Source organism: Enoplosus armatus, chromosome 2 (assembly GCF_043641665.1).
Source record: "Enoplosus armatus isolate fEnoArm2 chromosome 2, fEnoArm2.hap1, whole genome shotgun sequence".
Taxonomy (NCBI): domain Eukaryota; kingdom Metazoa; phylum Chordata; class Actinopteri; order Centrarchiformes; family Enoplosidae; genus Enoplosus; species Enoplosus armatus.
Window position 1 is genome coordinate 2,427,306 of NC_092181.1, and position 11,409 is coordinate 2,438,714.

General features: G+C 44.2%; 1 protein-coding gene across 1 annotated transcript in view; it reads left to right on the top strand.

Annotated features, from left to right (window-relative positions):
- pkd1a (polycystic kidney disease 1a) overlaps positions 1-8,934 on the top strand; it is a 57,371-nt gene extending 48,437 nt beyond the window's left edge. Inside the window, exons 45-55 of the mRNA XM_070916873.1 lie at positions 226-428; positions 1,369-1,563; positions 1,697-1,836; positions 2,317-2,447; positions 2,702-2,795; positions 2,919-3,047; positions 3,738-3,909; positions 4,055-4,345; positions 5,681-5,815; positions 7,228-7,554; positions 7,805-8,934. Of these exons, the coding sequence (XP_070772974.1) occupies positions 226-428; positions 1,369-1,563; positions 1,697-1,836; positions 2,317-2,447; positions 2,702-2,795; positions 2,919-3,047; positions 3,738-3,909; positions 4,055-4,345; positions 5,681-5,815; positions 7,228-7,554; positions 7,805-8,860 (2,873 nt within the window). The 3' untranslated portion in view covers positions 8,861-8,934. The remainder of the gene's footprint in view (positions 1-225; positions 429-1,368; positions 1,564-1,696; positions 1,837-2,316; positions 2,448-2,701; positions 2,796-2,918; positions 3,048-3,737; positions 3,910-4,054; positions 4,346-5,680; positions 5,816-7,227; positions 7,555-7,804) is intronic.
- The last annotated feature ends 2,475 nt before the right edge of the window (positions 8,935-11,409 follow it).

Sequence of the window (11,409 nt, forward strand, 5' to 3'; positions counted from 1 at the left end):
AGAAAGATAATTAAAAATAAAATCCCTTACATTTAAATAGTTAATACTGTGAATTAAAAATGTAAATACTCTCAGGGGTCTCTTTCTTTACCTCTTGCTTTTAATTGCCTGATCATTCTGCTTTGTTTTATCTCTGGAACCTTCGTATCCTCCCAGGCCATTTCCCTTCACTTTTCGTTGTCAGTATTTCCTTTTACAAAATTCTCCCTCCTTTACCCTCTCCAGTTGTGACAGACGTGTGTCGTCCCAGGCGGTTGCCTCCCTGGTGTGGACGTGCTGCCCTGTGGGGCAGCTGGGCAGGGATCGCTCTGGCCAGTGGTGTTTCGATTTGGGCGGGCCACGGGTTCAGCCAAAGTGTGGCCATGATGTGGCTCATCTCCTGTTTTGCCAGTTTCCTGTGCTCCTGCCTGCTGTTGGAGCCAATTAAGGTCACACTCACATTCAGAGATGCTAGTTAACCACATACACACTCTTTTCTAAATTCACATCGTGACGCATGTTCTTTCATTTAAAGCTGCACAAAACAATATTTTTATATTAACAATGGATCAAATGACAATGTGCAATTTGAAACATGTCGCTCGTAGTGATGAACTATCACCAGACTCTGCAGTTCCTCTTTCAGCTCATTGTTTTGATTTTTACGGCCTGCGACTTTAATGTTTTGGTTCACTCTCACGGCTCTCATCAACCCCGTTTTCGGCAGCAGGCAGCTGTTTTCAGCAAAAAAAGGCTCTGAGCTCTGAAACCCGTTGAAACCCAAACAGCGGACAGACAAAATTAGCGAACACATTTAGCAGCTAACGAGCCAGATGTTTCCCTCAGGAGTTGGTAAAGACCAAAAACAGAGTAAAAAGAGAGTGAATATTGGACTTGGCCAAAATGACATCTCCAAATGAATGCTAATGTCCGTATCTGCTGGATGTGTAAATATGCAACACTAACACGTTCACCATTACAACTTTATAATAATATTATGGTGTGTTTATGGCTTGTTTTGCTGCCCCCATGTAGCTAAATCAATTGACACAGGTTTAAAGGGTACAAAACCACCAGGATTATGTCTGACACTTAATATGAATTCAAAATGCGCTCACTTCAAGGTGAAAAACGGCCTATTTTTCTTCTTCTTTTTTTTGTCTCCTAAAAATCTGAAATTCCGTACATAGACTGCACACACCCAAACATTCCTTTGACTAAATTCCCATTTGGCTGTGGCCATGTTAACACTTTGTATCTCAATTGAGGTTTTCCTATTTTCATTTCAGCTGATCAATCTGAGTAGCACAATACATTTTGGTTGGTTTGGCCTCTTGAGTTTTGAAAGAGTTTCCAAACCCAACAGCTCCTCTGCCCTCTGTCCCACAGGTGTTGTGTGAGGCAGTTTACTATGCAGTGTGTGTGCTTCGCCTGCGCCCAGAGGACCAGGATGTGCTGGTGGAGTTCCCCCGGGTGGAGAGAGTGGTCCAGCGGGTCCCCAGGGTGAGACCCCCACAGGGCTTTGCTCTGTCTCAGGCTCGACACCAGGCCCGCAAGGTCCACATGCTGCACACCATGCTGAAGGTGAGTCAGAAAGAGAAAGACGTACAAGGTCAGAGAGCTGATGCTGGAGATCGTCTTTATATGTTCGCTGTGTTGTAGACATTCAGAGCTCCGTGTCTTGTTTGTTAACCGAGTTGTTGGTTCTCATTTTCAGAATTTCCTGGTTTACATGTTTTTCTTGCTGGTGGTTTTGCTTCTCAACTACTCTGACTCGGCCAAAGACACACACAGCCTGAGACTGCGAACTCAGCTTCAACAAGCACTACACACACCTGAGTACCACAACATCAGCAGGTAGACACACACACACACACACTAACAGGTAGAACTTCAGTTGCAAACTTGACTGTACCTGAAGGTATTGTGGTCCAATGAAAAAATGTGAATAATCTTTTGAAAAATTTTAATTTAGACATTTTTATGAGCTTGTTCCGCTGAGAATAACATCACATTTTCACTGCTTGTCACCTTGTAAGACTTGTTGAAATGTTTGGGCAAACAGTGTGTGAAGTCATTAAAAAAAAGATTTCTGTACTGCTCCTGTGACCGAGCCCCATTTTTTCTCTTGCTCTTGAGACTTGACCTGCATGAGTTATTGTATTCAAATGCTTTTGGCTCAAGCAAGCCGTGTCCATAACTCCAGAGTGTGTCTCAGTCAACTGCTCGGTCATCCTGTGCGCACACATGCTGTAAAATGTTCATTCACATCACATTGTGACAACTCTGTTATGTAGCATATGACAAACACACAATGTATATTTCTCTCTCTTTTAGCCGAGACGACGTTCTGATGTGGCTGAATGGGTCCCTGTTGCCACGGCTACTGGATGACTCCGCCCTCTTGAGAGACACAGGAAGTGTGTTACTCGGCACGCTTAGGCTCCGTCAGATCCGTGACACACAGGGTGAGACTGAAATGTTGTTTGGTGGGCGCGAAATATTTAAATAACCTGAGGCTCCACTGATGGCAGACATCTTCACAAACTGAAGACATTAAAAAAATATGTTTTCTGAGAAGTTTTTCTTTGTCTCTTTCTGCCGGTCTTCAATAATATTGAGTCAACTGCATAAAATGTTTAATGCTGAGCATCACAGGTACTCCAGCATTATAGTTACTGCACCATTTCTGATCTTTTGGAAACTTTGCTTTTTCTCCCAGTTGCAGGTGGTTCCAGGGCAGGAGACAGGAGGGTCACATCTCTAACTGAACACGCTGAGAGTTACGCTGCTCTTGGAGCTCGCGATAAATACTGGTAAAGAAATGATTGAAAACATGGCTTTAACAGGGCAGGTGTTTATTTGTAGGTCAGATTCAGTATTTATTTAACATCTGGTCTTTAATATGTTCTTTTTTCTCCTCCCACTTGTCTTTCCAGGGTGTGGCGTTTGGGTCAGATGGGGGTGTATAACAGCGCAGATGCTTCTGTCCACTGGCTGAACAGAAGCCTGGAGGAGGCCTCTTCCTCCTTACAGCAGCTGCTGCAGCTGCACTGGCTCGACTACAGGTAGTAAACGTAGAAGGACAGGGCTTGAAATAGTAGAGAGAGTTTGCTGACTGATCTCACTGGCCAGGTTGTTCCAAAGTCAGGGGGCCAGATGTAAGGGAGTAGAAATCGGTCTCGATGTGCGTTTGCACACAATTTCACAATGATTGGAATAAAACAGAACCTTGCATACTCGTGGCTTTACACATCTGGAGTGGAGTTTGATTGTCCCTTAGGTGCCATTCGTCTTACAGCCTGCAGTCATTAAAAAGTTGCACATAAAAACATCAAACATTAATATAAAACACAGAAAACAATCCAGTAAAGAATGTGTTAAGAATGTGGGCTGGCTTTCAACAATTGTTCTGAGAATAATAAGTGATGGCATAAACAAAACTTTAATCTGGTTAATACCACATTTGGTATTAGGTTGCAAATATTCAGGGGGGAGCAACTGAAATAAAAAGTCAATAAAAAGTGGGTGGTGGGGGTCTCTTATGGCACACTTAACTGTGTCTTTTGTACAAGTTAGTGCTTTTTATCTCCCACATGAAATAAAACCTCCAGTGATGGAAACACCCAAAAACAGAGAGGTAATCAAAACATGAAGTGACTTTGTGAAATGTCTTGACTCCTGATCGTGTCATAGTCCATTAAGTGTGTGTTTGTTTGTGTGTGTGTGTGTGTGTGTGTGTGTGTGTGTGTTCGTAGGACCCGTGCCGTGTTTGTGGAGTTCTCGCTCTTCAACATCAACACAAACCTCCTGGCTGTCTTCTCCTTCCTGTTTGAGTTTCCAGTTTCTGAGCGTGCCCAGTCCAGCCTTGACCTCATTGTCACCACTCTGTGGCCAATCACAGGCCTAGACCTGCAGCTCCTTCTAATGGTAACCCCTGTCAACCCCTTTGACACTGTCAATAATAACAACCACTACCCACCACCAAGCTACACCTGAATCCTTTCCCCGGTCGTTGGCTTTGTTATTTTGGCAACGCGTCTCCAGTTTAACGTTGCGGTTTCCTGTTTTCCAGATTGTCCTCCTCACCCTGGTGGTGTATTTCCTGGTGCGGGGGATCTTGGGCTTCCTCAGAGAAGGCTATGTGTACTTGCTGTCAGCCTGGAGACTCCTGGGCATCTGCAAACTAGCTCTGGCAGCGTCTGTGTGTGGGCTGCACCTGAGCCACTGCATCATGGCCACGCAGCAGTGGGCGTCATACCTGAAGCACCCGAGGGACGCCTTCACGGACTTCTACCCCCTGGCCAGACAGAGTCAGATATACACAGTCATGTCTGCCTTGCTGTTGTTCATACTGGTGCTCAAGGTACGACACAAAGGCCCAGGAAAGCAACTGTAAACATATTTAGAAATAAATCTTGGTATTATTTTTGTAGTTTTGGCCAGTGATATCAGTGATAGTAACATTCTACTTAACAAGTTAAAGGTGCCCTGAGTTTTCTTCTAAACAAACAAACGTTATGTGAACATTCATTGTTACTCACCAAAGCGTATTTGTGTGTATCCTTGAGGTCCAACAAATGACGTTAGGAATGCATTTCCTTCCTCATAAAACATTTGCAAATCAGATTTTTACAAAAGTTTGAAACCTGCATTGTTTACATCCATGTTTACTAACTTGCAGTCTTCTTCTTCGCTGCCTTTGTTGGGGCCTTTCTGCATATCTTGGCACATTACTGCCACCTGTAGATCAGTGGAGTCGCGTGAAACCATTAACAGGCACGTGTAGGACGTGTGCGTCCTGGTGCGCGTGCATGAGATAAGCTAAATCAGGGACCCACCTCTATAGAAAAACTGCACCATAGCACTACTAGAGGTCAAAAACTCCACAGGGAAACTTTAATTTCTGAGATGTGGGAAGGCAGTGACATTGATACGAAGAGGTCTGATGGATCAAGATCCCATGAAAAGACCAAAACCAACAATGAATTGATCTTATCAACAAGTATTGTGTGTGTGTGTGTGTGTGTGTGTGTGTGTGCTCCATTGTGGCCCAAAAACCATTAACTGTTGAACATTTTTATTTTCATACACCTTCCTGCTATGCTATGAACACTCACTCATGTGTATTAATACGCGACTGAAAATAGTCTCCAACAAATGCGCCATTTACTCCGGTTTGAGTAAGGTTTGCTTAAGACTACAGTGGCCAGCTGTTGTAGAAAATGATTACGCTTTTTTGAAATTGAAACTATGTATTTGAGAGCTGTTTTTTTAAAGATTCACATCTACAATAGGAACAAATGGGCTTGGAGCTGCGAGCCACAGACAGGTACAGTAGTACTGTCTTAAGTACTGAGAGATTGGCTAACACATTGTGGGTTTTGGTCTTTTTATGGGATTTGGTGATAATAAGGGAGATATAGAATAATAACAGCCTTATCCTTATAAAGACTGACTTCCTGGTGCCGTGTTGACCTACTTTACTTGCTGAAGTTGTGTGATTAGGTAAAAGTATTTGGACAAAAGCATCTGCCAGATAAATATGATGTAAAGACCACAATGTCATAACAGCTAGACGTGATGACCGAAACTATGAGAGAATTTATTTTTCTCATATTCTATTTCTTATTTGGTTGTAACTTTCTCCAACACATTTTTTCCTCCCTCCCTCCCCGTCTCTGTCCGTCTGATCATCCAGGCGTCCCACCAGTTGCGGTTTCTCAGAGAGTGGGCCGTGTTTGGCAGAGCTCTGCGGCGCTCAGTCTGGGAGCTGCTGGGAGTCGCCCTGGCATTACTGCTGTTGGTGCTGGCTTACTCACACACAGGACACCTGGTCAGACTTTTTATCTTTTCTGTTCCTTGAGTTTCTCTCTCGCTGAGCCTCTCCCATACACACACACACACACACACACACACACACACACACACACTCACACACAGACGAAACAACGTGTACATAATACACTATGTTCTAGTACATAACCTTGTCAAACTCTGTCCACCCACATGATTGTTCACCTTGCATGCGTGGTTATGTTTGACTGTTTTTTTTCCTTTCAGTTTTACTGAAAGATGACAATGTGACAACATTCAAGATATATCATTCTCAGCTGTGTATATAGAGACACAGTGTTACAGCTTATTTTCTACTTTTATTTGACCTTTATCCAACCAGCATGTTCCCTTGAGATATAACCTCTCTGAGACAGCCTTGCCAAAAACACATAATAAGATAAGAATTTAATAAATAATAATCATAAAATGATGAATAATGATAGATGATAATGAATATTTTTTTCAACAAAGAACCAAAAAACTGCTATTGTGTCACCAGTGAGCTCTTCCTCTTCTCCACAGAGTACCAAACCACCACCACAATGTGTTTTTGGGAGTGCCGTACTTTTGGTCATGAGCGATGGCTGCTTTAAGCACGAACGTTAGCGCGCTAACTTTGATAGTAAACATGGTGAACATTATACCAGCTAAACATCAGCATGTTAACAATCTCATTCATTGGGAGCATGTCAGCATGCCAACGTTAGTCTCACAGAGCTGCTAGCATGGCTGTAGACTGTCATTAGCGTCTGAGGGAGAAAACGTTTCATTACTGTGGTACATGTCGGGTGCTTTAGGTTCATCTCTATTATCTATGTACCATTCTGTATGCTATTTACATATGCTATGGCCTATATGAACATATCACTTTATTGTTACATCTTTTATCTTTCTGTCTCTCTCTCACTTTCTTCCATTTAAAAACAGACATTTGTGACATTGAGAAAAATATAGGTATTAAAAATCCAGAATTCTGAAATTTTGGGCATCTTGAGTATGCTTGACCTTAATTTTGATGACCACACAAAGCTGTATTTGTAATGTGTTAGCTGCCCACAGTAGACCTGGTCACAAGTGTCTGTAGCTCAACTCCAGTTGGTCTGAAATGTCCCATATTGCTCTGTTGTTTGTCTCTCTCCACGAGCTAAAAGTGAAATTCAGAATCTGTTTTAAATGTTTGTTTTATTGCAGACAGTGAAGTGCATGTTTAAGCATCTAGACTATGTATCTGAGTTATTGATTTGTTGGTTCACCCTGTCCAGATTAAGACATTTTGTAATTCGATTGTGTTTAATCCTTGTTTTGCTGTTTCACTGCTTTCACTGTTTTTGATTTGTCCAATATTCCCTGTGAAGTACTGCGAGGAATCAGGTGTCTTAAACTTTTCTTCCAATGTGTCCTACGCTCCAGCTCTTCTTCTCTGTATTGGACGGCTACGGCAGTGTGAGCTCTGCCTGTCTGTCTTTGTTGGGTGCTGGCGGACGTGGTCTGCTATCATGGCGTCCCAGCTGGATGACTACCGGCCCCTCCTGCACCGTCTCCTCGCTGGTGTTCCACGCGAGCTTCGCCGTACTTCGGCTGGTGTTGCTGTGGTTGGTTACTTCTGTGCTACTGAGGAACTACCGGCGCGCACGAGCAGAGCTGTACCGTCCGGCTGTGGATCTCCAAGACTACGAGATGGTTGAGCTCTTTCTCAGACGACTCAAAATGTGGATGGGACTCAGCAGGACCAAGGAGGTATATTTCCTGTGTCATACCTACAGCTGCTGTGGCTATTTCCTGGAGCTTTCAGGGACGAAACAGTATAGTAACAGTTTGTTTTTATTAAGATTTTAGACATTTTATAGGGACAAAATATGAACAGATTAATGGTAGTAGACACTATGCTACACTACATCTCTAGTATTATGTAGAAAGATACATGAATCCTCACACTTTCCCCTACTCTTCCATCCTCTCTTTTTCCCCTCTTTCATCCTGTTCTTAGTTTCGTCATAAGGTGCGTTTTGAAGGCATGGAGCTGCCACCCTCCCGTTCGTCCTCCACCAGCGACTGTAAGTCCCTGTGCTTGCCACCGCTGGACGGTCCTGACTCCCCTCCCACCCCAGACAGCGTTGATGCGGGCTCTGAGGCCTCGTGGCGCCCGGCCTCCTCCAGTCCCTGCAGCCTGACAGAAGCCCCGGGGATCGGCCTGGGACTCGGGTTGGGCCTGGGTTTGGGGCTCGGCCCAGGAGTGGTGATGGGAAGTACCAGCTGGAGGGAGAGGGCAGAGACTGAAGCCTCTCTGAGGAGGCTCCTCCCCACCCTGGACGCCCTCCTGCAACAGCTTGACCGTGTCACCATGGCAACAGAGGATCTGTACCACATCGAGTGTAGACTGGAGCGAGCCCAGAGGAAACGGAGGCGTAGAGGGAGAGAGAGAGGAGGTGGTGGTCAGAGAGGGAGGAGCGAGGCAGGACAGAGAGGGAAGGGGGAGGACAAGGACTCCGCTGGATGGAGAGAACGAAAGAGTGGCAAAGAAAAACACAAAGGGAGCAAGAAGGGCAAAAAGACAGATAAAAGTGAACTTCCAAAGGATTGTGGAAACACCGCTGCCAACCCCAAAAAGACTCCAATTGCCACACCTGTTCCCTTTTTAAAGACCAGACCAGCCTCCACCACGACGCACACCCCTGCTCCTCACTCATCAGCCAAACCTCCACCCACACCAGCCACAGATAAATCTGCCTCGGACGTCTCCTCTCTCCCCGTCTCATCAGCCAACGCTCCCCCTTCCCACGTCCCGCTGCCCAAAACACCCACTGCACCTCCATGTACTCCTGCACCTACCCCTTCCTTGCCATCTACCCCTGCCCCTACGCCCATTAGCCGGGACTGGGACCCCCCCACAGAGAGAGAGACCCTCCCCTCCTCCAGCCTGTTCAACCACCCAGCTCACACTACCACCATTCCTACGCGCAAGCGAAAACGCAAACCCCCACCCCTCAAAAACAAGGTGCACCCCAACCTAGACAGGCACGGCCCTGGACACCCCAAATCCTGAATACTCTGGATAGAGGGACGAACAGATGTGAATGGTGGAGCGAAAGAACGCAAGAGTAAATGTTGGGATAAGGACAAGAGGAGGACAGGGGCAGCAGGTTTTGTCCCCAGGTGTCCCCTCTAAACCCAGGGAAAGGAGAGAAAAGTGTGGATGGGGAGGTAATAGGATGAAGCACGGGGAGACGAGCGGTTTGGGGTGATGAAAGAAGAACAGAGAGCAATAAAATAAAACTTTGCAGGTTAATAAGTAAGTGATCCGTCCAAATCCCTGTTCAGTTCTCTCAGAAACAAGGTGCAGGTCACCAGATGCTAAATGAGCTGGCTTAGTCAGCCTTGTAAAGTTCATTGAAACCAAGAAGTACTCCTATTCCTTATGTCCCCAGACTAAGACTGACCCCTGACGGACCCTGGAGGTCACACGGGGTCACTGACAGGAGCACACGAGCGTGCTCACCTGAGGACTGAACGAACTGAAGGCAGACAATGCAATCAGTCTTTTTGTGTATCTCAGAAAATTGTGTTGATTTCTCAGTAATGTTGTCATTATGTACATATTTTTTATATTTTATATTTCGGTCACCATGGGTACTTGTGGCCTGTCTGAAAATAGTCATGTTTTATGAACCCAAATTTGCATGCAGGCACACACAGATATACGCACATGCAGGTATACACATGCATAGAAATAACACTGTAGGCACAGACAATTGTAACGTGCCGCACACTTCAGCCCACTGAGGTTCAAGAGAAAACTAAATGAAACACACACACACACACACACACACACACACACAAAGGTTGTTGGGATCCCAGCAGCCACTTCTTCAGGGTGCAGATACAACCGTCCTCTCTACTGGACAAGTGTGGAGAAATGAACCAAGATACAAAGATAAAGGGAAGCCACGAGTAGTGACGAGGAGGAGGTGTAGCAAGTGGTAGTAGAATGACAGACCAAAGTAGTGTTAACAAGAAGAGGCAGAGGAAGGACAAGACGATGCTCAGTGGAGAAGTTTGGTTTTAGATAAAAGTTGAGGAAGCAGGAAGGATTTGCAGAACTGAACATTTACACAAGTTCTCCCACCATAAAGCTATAATGTCTGATTATCTTTTCAAAATGTTTTGTTTCTATGTGTTGTGTTTAATATGGTTGTGATTTAAAAGCACTTTTGTTCTGATGTAGACTGTTTGTTTTTTGGTAAGGTGTGGTGTAAAGTAATAAGCTTTGAGTCCAAACCAATAGAGGAATGCTTCACTCATACTGTATCTTAACTATAAACGTTGCCAAAGCTTTTGCATCATTTTTATCATGCCAAGTAATTCATTCATTAATTTTGTACTTAGCACTTTATTTCCTAATGGAGCTGATATCCAATGCTATATTTAACTCTCGTGTCAAGTTTCCATTTCATATGTTAACAGCTACATTATAGAAACGTCCTAGTAAGTATTATCAAGAAGCCATAGCTAGCACTTTTGTCTGCTCTTGGTAGTGTTGTTGTTAACTTTCTTATTTTGATCAACATACGTACTTCCTGTGTCCAGTGGGCAGATCTCAGGGAACCCACCCTTTTCCCCCAAAACCTGGAAAGACAGCCAGCAAAACCAAAGCTGGGGGCAAAGTAGGTGTTTTCAGTAATCTAAGGAAATTATATTTTGCGGTTTTGTGGTTAAATCATGCCACTGACATTGACTTTCAGCCTGTTTTAGACTTCAGCTTCCTTCTTCTCTCGGCGCCCTGTTTTCATGGGTTTTTAAAGGATGTGAAAAAAAGGGCCGATGTTGCAGAGTGTGACTGAAACCCCTTTTTTCTTTCTCTTCCAATCAAACTCCACCGTTAAAGCAAAATGCTACTGCACCCTCAACGATTTTATTTTGAAACATTATCTCACCTTTTTCCTGCCCATTAACTTGCATAAGATCTCACAAAAAAGGAATGAAAAAGACCCTGCTTCATCTGTGCGTGTACATTTCTGTATATATTGGTGCTTTGTGATGTATATATTTTTGCTTTTCATGATCAGTGTTGTTCATGTGCTGCAGTGGCATATGCATAGGTCAAGCACTGGTGTTGCAAACCCCAAAGTTTTACATTTCCCCTAACCGAAGCACTACAGCCAAAGCTATCAATCTATTTAATATAAACCTTTGTTCACAATATGCCAACTACAGACCACAGGAAGCTCAGCAGTCAACGCCTCCACTGGCCTTCATGTCCCTGCCCTGTGTACAGTGTGTTACAATTCTTGTCTTCTAACTGTCTCTTTGTGTTGTACGATGCATTGTTTTAAAATGGTGTTACAAATTTGTCTTTGAAAGCATTTGTCTCTGTTCTTCCTTGTATCTCATATCTGTATTTTGCAGTTGTAGCACTTCTCATGCTTTTGCACTTGACAAAGTCAAATAAAGAGTTTGACAGCTGAACTGTGCATAATGAAATGGCTTTGGTGTCGAATGCGTCGAAATCAATTTTAGAATAGTTATTCTATTGCAACAGGTTCATGGTCTGCAATCAAGCGGCCACTCAAAGAGCACAAACCCAAAAGCTTTTTC